Source organism: Cetorhinus maximus, chromosome 16 (assembly GCF_964194155.1).
Source record: "Cetorhinus maximus chromosome 16, sCetMax3.hap1.1, whole genome shotgun sequence".
Classification (NCBI taxonomy): Eukaryota; Metazoa; Chordata; class Chondrichthyes; order Lamniformes; family Cetorhinidae; genus Cetorhinus; species Cetorhinus maximus.
Window position 1 is genome coordinate 5,292,624 of NC_135894.1, and position 21,490 is coordinate 5,314,113.

Below are 21,490 nucleotides of genomic sequence, written 5' to 3' on the forward strand. Positions count from 1 at the left end.
CATTTATTGTCCACAGTAACCTTTGGCATGGCACTTTATCAAATGCCTTCTGGAAATTTAAGTACAGTATGTCTGCATGCTCCCTTTATCCACAGCTCATATTACTCCTTGAAATAATTCCTAATAAACTGGTTAAGTATTGGCAGAATTTTCGGGTTAGCGAACGTGGGTGGGGCCTGCTCGGCGACACATGAAATGATGCACGGTGACATCGGACGGGAGTCTCGGGGTCACCACGCGCTATTTAGATTTTCACTTTGGCGGGTGCGCAGCCAAACTGTCAAAGGCCTATTGAGGCCATTAAGAAAGTAATTAAAGTAGTTCAGAATGCTGCCTGTTCAACCTTAAGGTTGGGGGGCAGGCAAAGAGTCCAGGTGGACTTCACATTTTTCATGAAACCTCATCCATGGGTGGGATGAGGTTTCATGAAGGGTTTATTAATTAAATGAAAACTTTTTAAACATTTGATAAACGCTGTCTCATGAGGTGACATGTCTCAATAATTTTTTGTTTCTTTAATAAAACCTTTAATTCCACAATTAATCTCCGCGAGGCCGCTCCGTGCCTCAGGGAGATTTCTGCCTCTTTCACCCGCGCATGTGTGAAAGAGCGCAGGCCCCGGCTCAGGGAATCCCCCCTCCCCACTCCCGCTGCCCCCACAGGGAGCGTTCAGCGCTTCAGGGCGTGCGTCACGCTGGGCGGCCTTTAAGTGTCCCGCCCACGCACAATGGCGGCGCGGCCTCGATCTGGGGCGCCCATCGGGATTGCGCCCGACCCCACCCAAACCCCCTCCCTTTCTGCCCATGATTTTGCTTTCGCAAAACCACGCTGACTCTATGAGATTACCCGAGTGTAACTCAGTGTTAAGCTATCACAGACTTAGTGATCAATTTTAACAACTTCCCCACAACAAATACCTATAATTTCCTGTTTTCTGCCTCGCTCCCTTCTTGAATAGACAGGTTATATTTACAACTTTCCAATCAGATGGAACATTTCCAGAATCCAGTGAATTTTGGAAAATTGGCACCAACACACCATCTTCCTCATTAGCCACCTCTTTAATGACGCGAGGGTGTCGTCCATCAGGGGGAGGAGATTTGTCAGCCCACAGCTCCATCAGTTTGCTCAGGACCACTTCCCTAGTGATTGAATTTTCACGAAGTTCCTCTCTCCCTTTCACCTTCTGATTTGCAGCTATTACTGGAATGTTTTTTGTATCCTCTATAGTGAACACAGAAATAAAATATTTGTTCATTTCATTCGCCATTTCCTTATTATCTACTAATAACTCCCCACTGTCACTCTCTCGAGCACCATCACTCACTTTTCTTAGTCTTTTCCTTTTTAAGTACCTGTAGAAACTCTTGTCCATTTTTACATTTCTAGCTAGCTTCCTCTCATGCGCTAATTTATTTCTCCTGATTAACCTGTTAGTCATGCTTTGCCATTCTTTACATTCTGACCAATCATCTGTCCTGCCACTCATCTTTGCACTGTTATATGCATTTTCCTTAAGTTTGATGCTGACCTGAACTTCTTTAGTTAACCACGGATGGTTATCTAAATAAGTTCAGGATGTTTTCTTTATCGTAGGAATATACTTATTCTGAACATTCTGAACTATCCCTCAAATGTTTCTCTATTGACATATCCTAAAGCTAAGTATCCCAGTTCACTTCTGCTTGCTCAGCTTTCATGCCCACATAGTTGCACTTATTTTATTTTAAGGTACTAGTCTCAGACCCATTCTCCTCCCTTTCAAACTGGATGTAAAGTACATCATATTGTGGTCGCTGCTACTTAGTTGTGCCTTCACTTTCAGGTTACTAATTAATTTTGTCACGTTACACAATACCAAGTCTAATATAACCTGCTCCCTGGTTGGTTCCAGAATATGCTGCACTAAGAAACTATCTCGAACGCATTGTAAGGAATCCTGATCCAGGTTAAACTGCCAATCTGATTTTTCCAGGTTATAATTAGATTAAAATCACCCATGATTATTGCAGCCCCTTTATCACAGCCACCCAATATTTCTTCTTGTCCTCCATTGTGGTTACTGTTAGGGGTCCTGTAGACCACTCCCACTAGTGACTTTTTCCCCTATTATTTCTCATCCCCATTGATTCCGATTATATATACTGATCTCCTGAAGCAAGGTTATCTCTAACTGTTGCACCAATGCCATCTTTGATTACCAGTGCTACCCCTCCACCTTTACCGAGTTTCCTATTCTTCTTCAATGTCATGCACCCCTCAGTATTCAGGACTGAATCCTTGTCTTTCTGCAGCCACGTCTCCATAATGGCCATCAGGTCATATTTATTTACTTCAGTGTGCTCTATGAATTCATTTACTTTGTTATGAATGCTTCATGCATTCAGATACAAAGCCAATAGTTTTGCCTTTGTGACCTTTGTAAAATCTAGTCTTGACTGTGGGTGTATTCTCTGTCCTTCCCCTTTGGCCTTTCCTGCCATTCTCTGTCCCTCATTCCTCATATGGCTATTTTGTTTGCCTGTCTTGACTCTACCCCTTGATTTTCCACATCTAGCCAAGTTTGATCCCTCACTCACCGCCCCCACCCCCACCCCCTCCCTTCCCCGCGCACCCTGCTTGGTTCAAAGCCCTCTCTACTTCCCTACTTATGCAATTCACAAGAACACTCATCCCAGCATGGTTCAGGTGTGGGCCGTTCCATGGTACAGCCCCCACTTTCCTCAGTACTGCTGCTGGTGCCCCACAAACCGGAACCCATTCCTCCCCACACCAGTCTTTGAGCCACGCATTTGTCTCTCTAATTTAATTTGTCCTCTGCCAGTTTGCACGTGGCTCAGGTAATAACGCAGAAAGTAGTACCTTTGAGACTCTGCTTCTTAATCCGGTAGCTAGACCTTCACACTGACTTTGCAGAACCTCTTTCCTTTTCCTGCCTATGTACTTACATGGTCTATGACAATTGCATCCTCCCCCTCCCACCAAGTTCCTCCCCAGCTCTGAACAGATGTCCTGACCCCTGGCACTGGGCAGGGAGCACAGCTCTCTGGATCCTCACTCCTTGCTACAGAGAAGAGTGTCAATTCCCCTCACTATACTATGCACTATCATAAGTACATTCCTATTTGTTCACCCACACATGAACGGCTTCCTGTAACAATATACCATGGCAAGCCTGCTCATCCACCTTGCAGGCCTCGCCTTTATCCACACAGGTTGTGAGCACCTCAAACCTGTTTTATAATTGCAAAGTCTGAGGCTCCTCCACTGCTGTATGCTTGGTCCCGTAACCTGTTTTGCCCACAGCCATGTCATCCTCTTCCGCACTGTTGACAGAAACAGGTGACCCTATTCTAAGATGTGTAACCATCTTTTGGAACAAAGTGCCCAGTCATTTCTTCCCCTCCCTTGTGTTGAGCAGAGTCTGCAGTTCGGCTCCCAGGTCAATAAGCCTGGTCTGGAATTCCTCTAGCTACTTACAGTTTCTGCAGACATGTTTGTCATGGATCGCCTTGGCACCCAAGCGTTTTCACATCCCACAGCTGCAACGTAACACCTGTCCTGCCATTCTAACCTATGTTATTTAGTTCACTTAACTGAATGACTTAATTCCTATGTGTGCTACAATTTACTGTGCTTATTGAATGTGAGTACCACTGACAACTAAAAGTTATACGCTTCTTGAATACACAGGAATGTGTTTCAGGTGTTTGTTTTAATCATTTTTTAATGCATGTTTAAATTTTAATTTTAAGGTTTTAAACTTTCGGGTTATATAATTTCAAAGTCTTAGTTATTTTTATTTATAGATCTACCTTAAGTCCAACACCAGTCAAAGCGCTCACACTGTCCCTCCCACTGGGCACTTACCGGCCTATCAACGTACTGGCTTCCTGTGACGTCACAATCCCCCCCCCCCGCCCCCCTCCGCCACTGCTTCCTGACAGCAGCTGAAACGCTGCATTCCTCAGCTCCCGACAGCCTCCCGCAGCTCCGCTCCCACTCCCAGCAAGGTCGGCCGTTCTGCAATACCTGCTCCATGTTTGTAGGCATTCCTCATCACCCGACTGCCTCCTGCAGCTCCGCTCCCACTCCCAGCAAGGTCGGCTGCTCTGCAACGCCTGGTCTTTATTTTTAGGCATTCCTCATCTCCCGACTGCCTCCTGCAGCTCCGCTCCCACTCCCAGCAAGGTCGGCCGCTCTGCAACCCCTGGTCTTTATTTTTAGGCATTCCTCATCTCCCGACTGCCTCCTGCAGCTCCCTGCCCACTCCCAGCAAGGTCGGCCGCTCTACAATCCCTGGTCTTTTTTTGTCGGCACTCCTCAGCTCCTGACTACATCCTGAAGCTCTGCTATGACTGCCATTAAAGTCGGCCACTCTGCAATCCCTGGTCTTTATTTACAGGCGGTCCTCAGATTCTAACTGTCTCCCGCAGCTCCGCTCTGACTCCCAGCAAATCACCAGACTGTGAGATTTTCTTTAAAATAACTGCATGTCTGATGCTGTAAATTATTACGAGTATCAGTAACTGTGTCACTAATAAACACTGCACGTTATCATTACTACAAGTATTGGTGTTATTAATAAACACCATAGATTTACTCTGATTCGTGAAATGTTTCTCTCTCTGATCTCCAGCCCGATAGTAACAGCCTCACATATTCATAGCTCCCCTCTCAGCACAAATTGGGCACTGATGAGTCTGGACCTGAGTTGCAAAAAACTGCAAAATTCAGGAATAATACCTTTAAAAAATTTTTAAAGTCATTCTCAAAGACATGAATCAAAATTTAAAAATGGACAAAACAATTATTGCTTCTACAATTCCCATGGTGGAATTTTATGGTCCCTCTCATCAGCGGAATTTTCCAGACCCCGCCGAAGTCAATGGATTGTGCGCGGCCCATCCTATTATACAGCCCCCATTTATTGTAATAAAAGTGTAAAACTTCCATAAATATATTGGTAATGCAGTTAATAAACTATCAAAATGATTAAGCTATCACAGTCTGTAGCTCCCAATAACCCAACAGTAAAATTCAGAAACTGTGTGAGATGTTGTTTCTGATAACGGGATGTCGAACACTGTACGGTATCATTAGTATCAGTCATGGTGTCATCAACAACAACATAAACTTTCATTCATATAGCAGCTTTAATATAGTTAATTGTCCCAAGACACTTCACAGGAGTGTTATCGAACAGACTTGGGCAGCAAGTACTCAAGGCGAAGCTGCCAGTGACGATAATTTCCATATTTAATAATCTGAATCATAAACAAGTTGTTATTATTAGTAAAAGGAATAGTGTTATTTAAAATAAAACCTATTAATAGGCACATAATTAGCTTGGCAGCGAAGTTAAAGCCCAAGTAATAAAAGGGACTGTGACAGCATGGATATAAAGTTGCCTGAATGACAGGAAACAGAATATCGTTGTTGATGTTGTTTTTCAGTTCGAGGAAGCAGACAGTGGAGCTCTCCACCGGTTGCTTCAGGACGAGCAGTATCACATTTCTTGATATGTGTTAATGACTTAGACTTGGCTGCACCGAAAAATGAGGTGCCAAACTGGTGAGGCTACAACCCAGGACAACTTGCATGCCAACTAATGGGATATGCACGTGATCCCAAAACCAACCGATAAGATCAAAGTTTTGTACACCTGTCACATCCAGTTGTGAATGGTGACGGGCGATTAAACAGCTCACTGCAGGAAAAGGCTCCACCAATATTCCCATCCTCAATGGGGGAGGCCAGACACGTTTGACGATTATTGGCTCAAACAGTCAATTTTAACTGGGTCAGGCTCATTCTTAGACAATTAAAGTTGGCTTTCCCCATATTAATTATTTTTACTCTGGACTGTTCTTTGTTTTATCCCATAGTCAGCCTAAAGCTTACGATACAGTGATCACTCCTTTATACTTGATCCACTTGGCCTATCTCATTCCAAAGAATCATGTCAAGCTGCGCATCCTTCCTCACACTGGAATCGCGCTGTTGTAGAATAATTTCCTGGTCATTCTAGGAATTCTTGCCCCTCTCTGTATGTCACATTAAAATTATCCCATTCTATATTTGGATAATTAAAGTTCCCCATTATAACTACTCCTTAATTCTTGCACCTCCCTGGAATTTCCCTGCAAATTTGTTCTTCTAAATCTTTCCCTTGGTTGGTAGCCTATAGACTAGCAATGTAATTGCACCTTTTCTCTTCCTTAGATCTAACCACGTAAATTCTGCCCTTGACCTCTTTGGATCATCCCCTTTCTCCAGCAGTGAAATATTCTGCTTAATCATTCCAACCACCCCATTCTATTTTCTGCTTTTCCTATCTTTCCTGAAAACCCTATATTCAGGATTAATTAATACACAGCCCTGCCATTGGCTGAGCGAGGCCTCTGTTACTGCCACAGCACCATATTTCCACATGGCACGTGCACCTGGAACTCACCAATCTTATTTACCACACTCCATGCATTCACAAACATGCTCTGTAACATTGATTTAGACTTTATTGTTCTCCCTTACTCTGTACGGACTTAATAACTTACTATTTACTACTCTAGTCCTATATATTTCTACGAGCCTTCCTTCGTATTCCTCTCTGATATTACCTCCTGCTTCCCACAGACCTGACAAGTTAGTTTAAACCCTCCTCAATATAAGTAGCAAATCACCAGGAAATCAGTTCCAGCTCTGCTTGGGTGCAATCCATCTGGCCTGTAGAGGTCCCAGCACCCTCAGTGCTGGTTACAAAGTCCCAGCAATTCGAAATCCCTTTCCCCTGCACCATCTTTCCAGCCACTAATTAATCTTCTTACCCTCCTATTTCGGTGTTCACTTGTGCAGGATACAAGGAGTTATCCAGAGATTACTGCTTTTCAGGCCGCGCTTGCTAACTTCTTACCTAGATCCCTAACTTCTGTCTGCAGGGAAACAGTCTCAGTATAGGCTACTGAACTTTAAGGACGGATGCTTCACTTGAGGGGTTATGGATCTTTGGAATTCTCTATCCCAGAGGGTTGTGGATCCCCATCGTTGAATAAATAATTCTAAGGCTGAGATAGACAGGTTTTTGGTCCCTCGTGGGATTGAGCAACATGGGGAGTGGGTGAGAAAGTGGAGTTGAAGCCCTAGGTCATCCATGATCATATTGTCTGAGCAGTCTACTCCGGCTCCTATTTCTTTGTTCTTGTGCAGCAAGACCTGGACAATTTGTAGGCTTGGCCTGATAAGTGGCAAGTAACAAATGCACCACACAAGAGCCAGGCAATTACCCTCTCCAACAAGAGAGAATATAACCTCACCACCACCTCCACCCACCTCCCGCCCCATAGATGCTTGGAATTCTGAAGTGAATAACTCACCTCCTGACACCCGAAAATCTCTTCACTATCCAGAAGGCCACAAGTCAGGAATGTGACTTGGAACTATATCACCGTCCCTGCACTGTCACCTGGTCTAGATGTGCAAGTGAAGCTTGAGATTCCACCTACAGACGTGTTCCATACGAGTCTTTACTTAGACACCCATTTAATATAATTGTCTTCCACCTTGTGCAGCTCTGTTGCTGTTTCTTTGAATGTCCTTAACATTTCCCTGGAACCGTTAGCACATGAGGCAAAAATGTTGGAAATGAATTGAACTCATTCTGTGTTGTCCTTCCATTGTCACCCTTTGCAGGAGCCAGTGAACTGTTAAAGGCCCAGTAATGTTCTTTAAAATACTGGTGAAAGATTAATTTTGTGATGCACCTTCTTAAAATTCATTGAAGACACATACACAGGAATGTGATATGTCACAACACAACATAACCCTGTGAAACCCAAGTGCAATAAGATGAACCTTTGAAAGTGATGATGGGGGCTCCTACGTTGTGCACCCCCTGCGCTGTCAGCTGAGGTGGAGGCAGGGTGCTTACCTTTCTCCTCCGAGGATTTCAATGACGATGGCGGTTGTCCTCTGGTTCCCTGAGGTCTGGAGGGCCCCAGCATACTGAGGGCCTCCTGCACAGATACTGGAATAGGCCCTGTTATCGTGGGTTTGTGAGGTGCTGGTGTTACAATCAGAGCAGTGGAGGACACGCTGCCAAATCCAGGAGCTCCCTGAGAGGAGCCCCCAGATGCTGCAGGCAGTCACTCCTATACACTTTCAGGGCACACTGGACCCTCCCTGCTCACCTGAGAAGTCCGAGAACTTGGTGGTGACTCCAGTCACCTCACCCCCTCTCACCCAGCCATTGCTCATGGAGGTTGTGATGACATGCATGTCAGTATGTATCTCCAATCGTTGGTCAGCTGGATTTACTGTCCATCAAGGTCACCAATCTCTCAGTAGAGGATGCCTTGGGCACTCATGCCCGGGACACAGCAATACTTATAGCTTGGATTAACTCCCGCATCCTTTGTGTCTGGTTACACACAGCTTCTTCATGTTGACATACCTCATGGTGCAGTTCCAACATCTGCTGCCTGGTTGAAGAAGCTGGTTACATGTCATCAGCCTGAGGCTTGACATTGCCTTTCCCTCCCAAAGCCCTCCGAGTGTGAGCGACCTTGGCTATTACTGTCTCCATCAGCTGCTCGGGCGTGTCTGTGCTGTTCACCAGATTGTGACTCATTTATTAATGGAATGTGACTATCTCTCGTCGTGATAGTACCTGCACCTGTGGAGGGTGCGAGGGGAATAATGTGACGGTGCACCCTCTGAGTTCCCCTTCTCTCCCTCAGAGGTGGATGGCTGTCACTCAGTCACAGCCCTCGATCTGCGAAAGAAAAAATAGTGTTTCTAGGGAAATGTTTGTTTTGTGCTTACCAGAGGGCCTCCTATGTCCATCCATTAGGATACTCATTCTCTCAGCTCCACAACCCAGCCCAACATCAGTGATTGCCCGCCCTGCCTCCAGATCTCCCAGTTCATGTGTCTGATGTTCCATGGGTGTAAGGATCAGGAGCACTGGGGTACAGTGACCCATCTTAGCTCAGGCCATCTCGTCAGCTGTTTTCATCTGCAAGCATAGAAATCTTCATGTAACTCACCCATCGAAGAGACACACTAGCCTATACTGGTGGCAGCCTGACTGTCCCACATGGCACCACATGCATGTCTCCTGCATGCAGCACTCATCAGCGTGCAACGTTGATCTGTCTTCTGCCATTTCAGCTCTTCATTCAGTAACCACTAGTCCCTCCAGGGCTGCTGTGTTTGAAATTACTGCTGCCTGCCTTTACAGATGGCGCCAGCATTGTCTGAACCGGGACGTCCCCTGTCTGCACCACCGAAGTGGACGGTTCGTCCCACCTGTCAGCTCTGATAATATCGCCTTCGTAACTCTGACTACCCTCACCCTACGTCCAAACACCCACTTACAATCTGATCAGGCCTTCACCGCCTCCAGTAAAATTCCAGTCATTATCTTCAGCCCCATCACAAACTCCATTCCCAAGCCATTGACCATCCCATGCCCCTCCCTAGGAACCCGGAGAAGGACATGGGAATCCTGTGCTTTTGTTTTGTATCATCATCCTTTTTCATATTGTCCTTTCCTTGCCGCCCTCCCATCCCCATTTCCCTGTTGCTTAAATCCTGCTGATTCACTGATTTTTTTCCCAATTCTAATGATAGCGCATTGACAGAAACATTTCACTCTTTTTCTCTCTGAACAGATATTGCCTGACCTGCTGAGTATTTCCAGCATATCTTATTTAGATTTCAGATTTACACAAACGATAGTGTTTGACCTACTAGATAAATGGAAGTTGTTTCTTGAATTTCCCACACTATATATTATTATTGTCATTAATGGTCTTTAAAACACTGACTTTACCCTGATCCCTGTTATCTTTCTCCCTCTGATCTTCAGCCTGTATGGTAATGATCTCACAGCTTCTGCTGCCAAGGATCTCGCCTCTGCTCTCAGGACAAACCGGTCACTGACGGATCTGGACCTTGATCATAATAATCTGGGAGATTCAGGGGTGAAACTATTGTCTGAGGCTCTGAGGGAACGGGACTGTAAAATACAGAAACTGTGGTAAGTACAGATGGTGTGAGACTGTGTTTATAATAGGATATATAACAAAACAATGTCAGCCCTGTTACTGGTATAATAAATGAACGCTGTCCAATTTTACTAGTGCCAGTGATAAAGTTATTAATTTTAAAAATCCCCATTTACTCTGATTCATGTAATTCCTGTCTCTAATCCCATCTATGTGATGTCAGTCCCACAGATGTTTGTGCTGAGGGTGCAGGGGAATAAAGTGATGGTGCACCCTCTGAGGACTCCTCCTCCTCCTCAGAGGTGGGCTGTCCCCCGGTCACAGGAGTCCTTGATTTGTGAGAGCGAGAAGAGTGACTCGAGGGCAATGCACATTACAACACACCCTTCAGATTATTGTGTGTGAACAGTGACGCACACATGAACACGATGCTTTGTGGCCAACAGAGGCTCTCCTGTATCCATTCTTTAGACCACTCTCCCTCTCTCAACTCCACAACCCATCTCACCATCTGTGATTGCCGCCCAGCCTCTAGGCTTCGCAGCTCCAGCGTTTCACCTTCCATCAAAGTCTGGAATGAGCCTAAACTGGTGTAGCCTGACTGTCCTTCATGACACCACAGGGATGTTTCCTGCATGGAGCCATTTGGTTGTCACAAATCAACTGTGACTGGGCCCTCCAGAGAGGCTGACATGTCTCTAACAGCCAATGCTGCTGCCTGGCCATGGCCAGTGGCTGGGTGGGGATGACCTATCAACCAATTTCACTTTCATCATAAGTCATAAGTGAAGCTGTAAGCTTCACCTTGTGTACTGCATTCACGGCCATTATCCTCGTCCCCACCACAAACTCCGTCCCCTGATCACTGATGTTCCATGTCCTCTTGCAACCCCGGGCAAGGACTTCGGGATGCGGTGGTTGTGTCTTGCAAGCAGGGAAATTATCCCTTTGAGGTCGTGACCCTAGAATTACAGCGAGAATGACGTGGTTCAGCGCGCAATAGAATGACACAAATGTGTGATTCAGAATCAACTCTCAATCTGTTCTGAACTGTTCCCACTTTACTTCCATTTACAGTTAACTTTTTTAGGATGGTGGTGTTTCCCATCCCGCCATCCGAAGATTCGGTGGGGAACACATCTCCGCCAACACTGTCTGTCCCACGGAGATTTCACGCTCCAATGAGTGTTAATTGGCTGCAGGCAGGACTTCCACTCCTCACTTGGGAGGAAGTCCTGCCTCTGAGACCTGTCAGACTATCAGATTGGCCGGCAGTTCTCTAGTTCATGCAGTGCCAGAAGCTGCTGTGGACAGGAATGAGACTGCATGCACTCCCCAGAGTCTTAATCCTGGGAGTCCAGGAAAAGGTAAGTTTTGGGGATCTCTGGAAGGGGAAGATAGGAGAGGAATGGCGCTGGACTGTAGTCAATTGGGGTGTCAGAGATTGAGGGTTGGAGGGAGGTCCTGCAGTCACTGGACTTGTGTGGGGCAGCTGGGGGTAAGGGGGATGGGGGATGCCCGACGTTAAAAGGGGGGTTTCTGATGGAGACACCTCCCCGCCCCCGGCCCCTTCCACCAAAGGCCTGAATCCGGTTATTTTTGGGCTTCCACCAGACCCAGGAACTCTTCCCGCCAACCTAAAAATTGAGGCTGGGTGGGAGAGGGCCCTCAGGTGATCAATAATTGGCCACTTAAAGGCCTCAACTGGGGCGAGGGCGGGTAGCCCGTATGACGCCCCGCCCACCCCAGCGTCAATCGCTGAGAGGTCTCGGCTGGTGGGAAACCCAGCCCAAAAATTTTACTCTCACCCATTGCCTAAAAACACCCTGGCGGGTGAGCTTAATATTCAAACTGTTATCGCTAATTCTTTCTTCACATATAGTGTCTGACTTGCTGAGCATTTCCATTATTTTCTATTTGCATTTCAGATTTTCATCATCAATAGTATTTTCCCTCTGTATCATGGAGTGTCTCACACTATACATTACTATTGTCATTAATGCTGTTCCCTTGGACACCGGAGATTTTTGCTGATTCCTGTTGGTTTTCTGTCCCTTATCTCCAGTCTGCAGAAGAACAATCTCACAGATTCTTGTGCCAAGGATCTTGCCTCTGCTCTCGGTACAAACCTGTCACTGACAGTTCTGGACCTGGATTTTAATCGACTGGGAGACTCAGGAGCGAAAGTACTGTCTGTGGCTTTGCAGAACTTGGCCTGCAAATTACAGAGACTGAGGTAAGTACCAAATTGTGTGAGATTATGTTGATAATAACTGAATGTCTAACAGTACATTTTCAGAAGTGCTATGAGAAAAATAAATAAACAGTGTCCATTATTATTAATGTCAGTGATAATGTTATTAATGAAAATGAAACTGCATTTACTTTTCCTCCTGTTATTTCTCTCTCTCTAACCCCCCTGTCTAAGGGATGTCAGTCCAGCAGATTTGTGTGCTAAGGGTGTTGGGGAATAATGTGACGGTGCACCCAGAGGTCCTCTCCTCCTCCTCAGAGGTGGATGGCTGGCCCCCAATCACAGCCCTTGATTTGTGAGTAGGAGAAGTGTGATTATAGGGCAATGCACATTCTAACATTTCATTCAAACTACTCCATTTGACTAAGGACAGATACATGTTCACTCTGTTTTGTGGTCTCCATAGGCTCTCCTGTGTCCATCCATAAGGCCATTCACTCTCTCAGCTCCACAACCATCTCACCGTCAGTGATTGCCCGCCCTGCTTCCAATTTCCCAGCTCCAGCATTTCATCTTCCATTGGTTTAAGGATGACAAGATCTGGATGTAGCTACCCATCTAGGATCTTTCCCCAACATTGTCTGCTCTCTTCTCCAAGCACGTAACTGTCCATTGTTACTCACCCATCAAAGACATACACGAGTCTATGCTGGTGACAGCCTGACTGCCCATCATGGAGACACAGGGATGCTTCCTGCTTGCACCCACTGAGTCACGGCAGCACAGGAGTCAACTCTGACTGACCGGGGCTCTCCACAGAGAGGCTGACAGGCTTCTGACAGCCAATGCTGCTGCCTGGGCATTGCCAGTGGCTGGGTGGGCAAGACCTTTTGACCAAGTTCACTTTTATCCTTAGTCACATATAAGGCTGTAAGGCTAACACTGTGTACTGACCTCACAGCCATTATCTTTCTCCCCACCACAAACTCCATTCCTTTACCCTCCTCCCTCCATGTCCACACACGAGTCAGACGGGTTTCAGGTGTGGAGTTTAGTGATTTATTTTGTACCCTCGCCAGTTCTGTCACGTTAATCATCGGTGCACTTCCATTTTGCAATCCTCCTCCCCCCAATTTACTGTCACTTAAAACCAGTCAAGACATTGCTTTTCCCAGTTCTATTGTAAGCTCATCAAACTGAAACATTAACTTGGCCTGAATTTTTCCCTTGTCGGGTGCATGATCGGGGAGCCTGGGAGCGGATGTGAAATGTGCTTCTGCCCGATCAGGCCCGCGACCATGATCTTACGCTGCTTGGTCAATTGAGAGGCAGCCAGTGTGAAGCGTACCCGGGGAAAGGCTCAGCACTGCCGCTGGGGGAGGGAAAAGGCCGGCACCGACCTCACTGTAAGTGCTGGGGAGCGCTTCCAGTGAGTTCCCTGAAGGCAGACAGATGCCTCAGAGAGTTGCAGACCCCCAAATAATAATATAAAACACAAATGTGCTGCAAAACTGCCCATGCAGCAAAATCAAGCATCTGAAAACAGGCCTCACAAAAGAAACAGTCCACGGAGATTTATTTTTATTTTAAATCCTAACGGAGATTTCATCCCTCCCTTGGATGAGGTTTCATCAAGAATGTAAAGGTCGCCTGGTCGATTGGCTGGCCTGCCAACCTCAGGTTGGAGGGGCCACGAAAACCCTCTGACAATTGGGACGTTAATGGGTTTAATTTCCCGCCTCATTGTCCGCGCGAGCTCTTCAGCGTTTGCGCGTGCCCGCCAAGCAAAATATCGCACGAGTGCGCGATGACGTTAGGACGCTCGTCCGACATCATCTCGCCCGATTCCCCGCCTGCTTGGGTCAGGCACGCGCCCGCCTGCGGGACTCTGGGCTCTGTTTCTCCCTTCACAGATACTGTCTCCCAGGCTGACTATTTACAGAATATTCCTTTATATTTCACATCCACAGCATCAATTAGAGATTGCTTTCATGGTTTCAAGTTGTGTTTCTTGAATGTTTCACACTGTATATTATTATTTTAATTAGTTATATTCTTTAAAAAAAAACTGGAAATTTATCCTGATTCCTGTTATTTTTTCTCTCCTGAACTCTCCCCCCACCCCCCAGTCTAGGGGACACCGATCTGACAGATTCTTGTGCTGAGGATCTTGCCTCTATTTTTAATCGCTCACTGACAGATCTGAACCTGGCTGATAACAAACTGCGAGATTCACGAGTGAAACGACTGTCTGTAGCTCTGAGGAGACCGGACTGTAAAATACAGAAACTGGAGTAAGTACTAGACAGTGTGAGATTGTGTTTTGAAAAACTGAATATTTAACAATATATTTGAGCACTGTTCCTAGTATTAAAAACACTGTCCATTACTGTTAGTGTTAGCTATGAATAAAAAGAAACATTTAGTTTGATTCATGTTATTTCTCTCTCTCTCTGAACTCTAGGCTATGGGATTCCAGTCCCAAACATCTTTGTCTCTCGGGTGTTGGGGAATAATGTGAAGTCTCCCCTCCTCCTCCTCAGAGTTGGGTGTTTGTCCCCGGTCACTGTGGCCATTGCTTTTGGAAAAAGAGAAAAGTGATTAGATGTCAAAAGCTAGAAAAAGGTGGCGGGGTCGCTCTGTTAATAACTGATGACATGAGTACAGTAGTCAGAGATGACGTTAGTTCAGAAGATCAAGATGTAGAATTATTTTGAGTAGAAATATGAATTAGCAAAGGTAACAAGTCACTTTTCTATTCAATATTGGGATTCAGGCATCACTGGCTAGGCCAACATTAATTGCCCATCCCTAATTGTCCTTGGGAAAGTTGTGCTGAGCTGACTTCTTGAACCGCTGCAGTCCATGTGAGAGTAGCTTATAGGCCCCTAATACCTTCACACTTTCGGACAGAATATACAAGAAAAAAATAACGTGTGCCTGTAAGAAAGGTGCTGCAATATGGCGTCTTATTTTAATCATCATACCTATCGGATGAAGCAGAATGGCAAAGGTTGCCTGGAAGATGAGTCCCTAGAGTGTATTCAAGACAATTTCTTAGTGCGTATGTTCCAGTGACAACCACAGAACGGCTATTTTAGACCTGGGAATGTTCAAAGAGACTGGATTAATTAATGACATCATAGTAAAGGTGCATTTTATCTGCAGAATATTAGAGAAAGACAGTTAGAAGATAAAAGCTGATAGAGGTTCTCCAATTATTTATAAAGGAAATGAATACTAAAGTGCGCATAGGTCCCTTAGAAAATGAGGCCAGGAAACTAACAATGGGAAATCAGGAAATGGCAGAAGCGTTGAACAGGTAGTTTGTGTCTCTATTCATTGTAGAAAATTCAAGAAACATCCCAGAATACTTGAAAATCAAGGGGTAAAAAGAAAGGAGGAATTTAAAACAATCAGAGTTCTGAGGGAAAAGGTATTAGGGAACCTATTAGATCCAAAGGTTGAGAAGTCCCTTGACTTGATGGCTTTCATCATAGGGTCTTAAAGGAAGTGGCTGCGACATAGTAGATGCTTTGGTTGTGATCTTCCAAAATTCCCTGGATTGATGGAAGGCCCAGCGGATTGCAAATCACATGGGGCGAATGGATTATATTTCTTTGAGGAAGTAACATGAAAATTGATAAAGGAGAATCTGTAGATTTGGTGCTCTTGGATTTCCAAAAGGAATTTGATAAGGTGCGACATTAAAGATAAAAAAGATAAGAAGATAAGAATTTGTTATGCAGGTGGTAGCATATTAGTATCTATAGACGATTGATTAGCTAACAGCTAACAGAGAGTTGGGGTAAAGGGCCATTTTCGGTTTGGCAAACTGCTACTAGTGGAGTGACACAAAGGTCAGTGCTGGGGCCTCAAATAACTGTGTAAATTACTTGGGTGAAGGAACTGAATGCATGGTAGCTAAATTTGCCGATGGCGCAAAGGTAGGAAAGTAACTTGTCAAGTGGACATAAAGAGTCTATTAAGGGATTTCGATAGGTGAAGTGAATGGGCAAAAAATTGGCAGATTGAGTTTAATGTGAGACATTGTGAATATGTTCTCTTTGGCTGTAATAAGATAAAAGCAGTATCTTACCTGAATGGAGAAAGACTGCGGACTGTACGGTACTGGGGGATCTGGGAGCCCCTGTCCATGAATCACTAGGCATGGAGTGGAGCAAGTGATTAGGAAGACAATTGGTATGCTGGCGTTTATCTGGGTGCTGTGGATAAAGCAGTTCCAACGACTGTCTAGTAAACAGAAGATATTGAGTGTGAATCTCAGTGGTGTCTTTACCCCATTTCCATTCAAGGCTTTGAAATGTGACGTGTTTACAACAAAAATACATTCCTTTGATACACAAAAACCCAGCAACAAAAAATGCCCCAACGAAAGAAATCAAGAATTGTATTAGATGAAATGAAGAGATGTATTAAGTTTCCAGAAAAAGGAATGCCTGCGAATTGGGAGCATTTTAGAAATCTGCAGAGAAGGACATGGAAATGGATGCATAATGAACAGATAGAATATGAGAGTAAACTAGCAAGAAACACAAAGACTGATTGTAAATGCTTCTGTAGGTATGTAAAAAGGGAAATATTAGTAAAAATAAATGTGGTTCCATTTCAAGCAAGTTCGGGAAAATTTACAATGCGGAATAAGGAATTGGCAGAAAAAAATAACAAATACTTTGTGTCTGTCTTCACAGAGAGAAATAGTAAAAATTGCTCAGAAATAAATGGGAATCAAGGGACTAATGTAGACGAGGAACTGAAAGATATTAATATTTGTTTAAGAAAGTATTGGAGAAATTACTGGGACATAAAGTAGCTAAGAACAAAGAAAGAAAAGATCAAAGAAAAGTACAGCACAGGAATAGACACTTCGGCCCTCCAAGCCTCTGCCCATCATAGTGCCCGTCAACTAAAACATTTTGCACTTCCGGGGTCCGTATCCCTCTATTCCCATCCTATTCATGTATTATAAATTCCCTGAACCTGATGATCTAACTCCCAGAGTGTTGAAAGAAGTGGCTGCAGAGATAATAGATGTGTTGGTGATCATATTTCACAATTCTGTAGCCTCTGGAATGATTCCTGCAGATTGGAAGGTGGAAAATATAACCCCGTTGTTTAAGAAAGGAGGGAGAGAGTAAACTGGGCACTAGAGATCTGTTAGCCTGACATAAGTATTAGGCAAAATGTTAGATTCTGCAATAATGTGATAATAGAACATTTAGAAAATAATGGTAGCATTGGGCAGATTCAACATGGATTTATGTAAGGGAAATCACGTTTAACATACCTGTTGGGGTTTTTTGAGGATGTATTCAGCAGAATAGATAAGGGGAGACCCGTCGATGTCGTACAATGAGGTAGCGTAAGGATCACAGCCGTAGCTCTCCACAATCAATATCAATGATTTGGATGTGGGGATTAAATGTAATATTTAGAAGTTTGTAGGTGACAGGAAATTAGGTGGAAGTGTGAGTTGTGAGGAGGATGCAAAGATGCTTCAAGAGGATATGGAAAGGATAATTGAGTGGCCAAAATTTGGCAAATGGAATGCAACATGGAGAAATGTGAGGTTATCCACATTGTCAGGAAATTACAAATACAGACCATTTGTTAAATGCTGAGAGGATGGGAAGCGTTGACCTTCAAAGGTATTTCAATGTCCTTGTTCATGACTCACTTAAAGCTAACATGCAGGTATAGCAAACAGTTAAAAAGGTAAATGGTATGTTGGCTGTTATTACAAGTGGATTTGAGTGTCGGAGTAAAGATGTCTCACTGCCTTGGTGAGACGGCAACAGGAGCATTCTATGCAGTTTTTGTCTTCTTACCTAACGAAAGATATACTTGTCTTAGACTGAGTGCAATGAAGGTTCCACTAAAACAATTCCTGGAACAATGCGTGCTGAGGAAAAGTTAAATAGACTGGGCCTTTATTCTCTTGAGTTTAGAAGAATGAGAGGTGATCTCATTCAGGCATACATAATTCTTACAAGGATTGACAGTGTAGATGCAGGTAGGACGTTGCCCCAGGCTGGGGGTGTCTAGAACCAGGGGACACAGTCTCAGAATAAGGGGCAGGCCATTTAGGACTGAGATGTGGAGGAATTTCTTCATTCAGAGGGTGGTGAATCTTTGGAATTGACTGTCCCAGAGGAGGGTCAGTCATTTAGTATGTTTAAGACTAAGATTTATAAATTTCTAGACATTGAAAGCATCATGGATCACGGGGTTAATAGAAGGAAATATTGTTGAAGTGGAAGACTAAACATGATCTCAGTGAATGGTGGAGTGGGCTCAAAGGGCAGAATGGCGGGCTCCTGCTCCTATTTCATATGTTTTTATTGCAAGGGGAATGCATTGTAACAGTAGGGGAGTTATGCTGCAGCTATACAGGACCTTAGTCAGACAGCATCTGGAGTAAACTATACAGTTTTGGTCTATTTACTTAAGAAAGGGTGTGATTGCATTAAAACCAGTTCACAGAAGGTTCACTCGACTGATTGCTGGGATGAAGCCGTTTATTTTATGATGAAAAGTTAAGCAGATTGGGCCTATACCCATTGGTGTTCAGGAGGCTGAGTTTTGTTGATCTTATTGAACACATAAGATCCTGAGGGGACTTGACAGGGTGTATGCTGTGAGGATTTTCCCTCTCGTGGGAATGGAACTGAGGAACACTGTTTTAAAAAATAGGGGTCCCCATTTAAGCCTGAGAAGAGAAAAAATTGAGTTAGTCTGTGGAATTCTCTTCATAAGAGGCTAGGGGAGACTAGGCCATTGAATATATTCAAGGCTGAGTTATGGTAGATTTTTGATTGAGAAGAGAATCGAGGGTTATGGCAGACCGACAGGAAAGCGGAGTTCAGGCCAGAATCAGATCAGCCAGAATCAGATCAACCAGAATCAGATCAGCCAGAATCAGATCAGCAATCATCTTATCAAGTGACAGAGAATGCTTCTGGGCTGAAGGTCCTACTCCTGCTCCTAGTTATTCTGTTCTTATTCCAACACGTTCTTCAGACTACAGTCTGTGACCAGTGATGGATAGAGAAGCATTATGTTTTGTGGATGCCAGAGGCTCCCCTGTGGCCGTTCATTAGGCCACTCGATCTCTCAGCTCCACCAACCATCCGCCCTGCCTTCAGGCCTCTTGCTGTAGAGGGAGTGCAGTGAAAGTTTACCAGCCTGATTCCTGGGTTGGAGGGTCCGACATATTAGGATAGATTGAGTCGGTTAGGATTATATTCGCTGAAGTCCAGAAGAATGAGGGGGGATCACATAGAAAGCTATAAAATTGTAACAAGACTAGACAGGGTAGGTGCAGGAAGGATGTTCCCGATGGTGGCGGAGTCCAGAACAGGTGTCACACTCTGAGGATATGGGATAGACTATTTAGGACTGAGATGAGAAATTTCTTCACCCAGAGAGTGGTGAGCCTGTGGAATTCACGAACACAAAAAGTGGTAGAGGCCAAAGCATTGCATGTGGTGAAGAAGGAGTTAGATATAGCTCTTGGGTCGAAAGGGATCAAAAGATGTGCGGAGACAGCGGGAGCAGACCTTGGAGTTGGATGATCAGCCATGATCATAATGATGGGCGGAGCACGTTCGAAAGGCCGAATGGCCTACTCCTGCTCCTATTTCCCATGTTTCTATGCTTAACTCTGTTTCTCTCTTTGCAAATACTTGCCTGATCTGCTCAGTATTTCCATTATATAATATTTATGTTTAATTAGCAGCATTAACAGTGTTTTATTTTTCCTTTATAAATGGCTGTTGTGCTTTTGTAATGCCTCTTACTGTATATTATTATTAATAGTATTCGTTAAAACACTGTGGATTTACTCTGATTCCTGTTATTTTTCTCCCCCTGATCCTTATTCTACGTGGTAACAGTCTCACTGATTCTTGTGCCGAGGATCTCGCCTCCGCTCTCAGTACAAACCGGTCACTGACGGATCTAAATCTGGGATTAAACCGCTTCACAGACCAATCTGTCCCCGCTCTCCGCCGCTTCATCCTGACCTGCAGGACTCTGAATCTGATCGAGTGAGTGTTAATTTTTAGTGTAATAATTAAAATATAAATGAGATTTTAAAATATGACTTGGCCTGAATCTATCAAACAGCAACAATGAAAAGCGGATTGCCGCTGTTCGACAAGATTCTCCCAAACTGAAACTGCTTCATTTTCCTCCCAGGACTTTCAGCAGTGACCGCCCCCCCGCCCCCCACCCCCCACTCCTCCCCGGGGAGCTCCATCCGAGCAGAGTCTAGTCGGGTCAGGGGAGCGTGGTGGGGTCGGCGGGGTCGGGGGGTTAATGCTGTCAGGTTGATGGCTAATGGGGCTGGGTCAGCGGCGTTGTTGGGTCGGGCTGGAAAGCCGGGTGTTTAGTCAGATTTGGACAAGGACAGAGTTGGGAGGGTCAGGAGATAGTCGGGTTGGTGGGCGTGGTTGGAGGGGTTAATCGGGTAGTGTGGGTGTAGTTTGATGGTCAGTGGGGGTTGGGGAGTGGGTGATTGGGGGACTCGGTTGTGGAGTTACCCAGGTATTAGACCATATTTTACAGTTTAACATTTCCTGGGTAACTACCCAGGTAAATCCTGTGGATTTGTCCCAAGTCTCCGATTCTAACCCAGAGTGAGAGACATTCACACAGGGTCCCGGGAAGCAGGGGTATTGCCCAGTGGAAATTTAAACATCTGGGGCAAGTCCCACGTAGGCCCGCGAGTCAGAACTTCACAAGGACCCGCTGCCCATATTCCGCCTTATGTCTGGTCTCTGATGACCCATTTAGCAGGAGATTTGGCCCATTAACTCCAGTCTCCCTATTATTTACACTGTTGTTCAATCTGTTTATTCCTGTTTAATCCTTAATCTGTTTCAGGCTGAGGGACAATCAGTTCAGTCAAAATGGAGAAAATCAGCTGAAGCCGCTGCAGGGAACCAGATCTGGACTGAGAGTGAGATGCGAACCTTAGGATTGATAAACATTCCTGCTGTGGCTCAGTCCATAGCACCCTCGCCTTTGAATCAGAAGGTTGTGGGTTCATGTCCCGCTCCCGGAAACCAAGAGCTGTGATTGTACTCAAAAGAGTTGCAATCTGTGATTGTTGATAACTCGAAAGAATTTTTTAAAGCAACATTTTTAACCGAGTTTCTGTCCCTCCCCTTTAACCGGCCGCGCTCCAGATTTAAATCCTAGTGGCCATTTCCCAGTTACCAGCTCGAGCTGAGTGAGCGTCATCTCCCATGGTGACGTCAGAGGC

At 44.9% G+C, this 21,490-nt stretch overlaps 1 protein-coding gene across 1 annotated transcript in view; it reads left to right on the plus strand.

Moving 5' to 3' along the window:
* Positions 1–21,232, plus strand: part of LOC144691321 (NACHT, LRR and PYD domains-containing protein 3-like) — a 43,582-nt gene extending 22,350 nt beyond the window's left edge. Inside the window, 6 exon segments of the mRNA XM_078559323.1 lie at positions 8,488–8,500; positions 9,869–10,039; positions 12,073–12,243; positions 14,331–14,496; positions 20,104–20,270; positions 21,109–21,232. Of these exon segments, the coding sequence (XP_078415449.1) occupies positions 8,488–8,500; positions 9,869–10,039; positions 12,073–12,243; positions 14,331–14,496; positions 20,104–20,270; positions 21,109–21,202 (782 nt within the window). The 3' untranslated portion in view covers positions 21,203–21,232.
* The last annotated feature ends 258 nt before the right edge of the window (positions 21,233–21,490 follow it).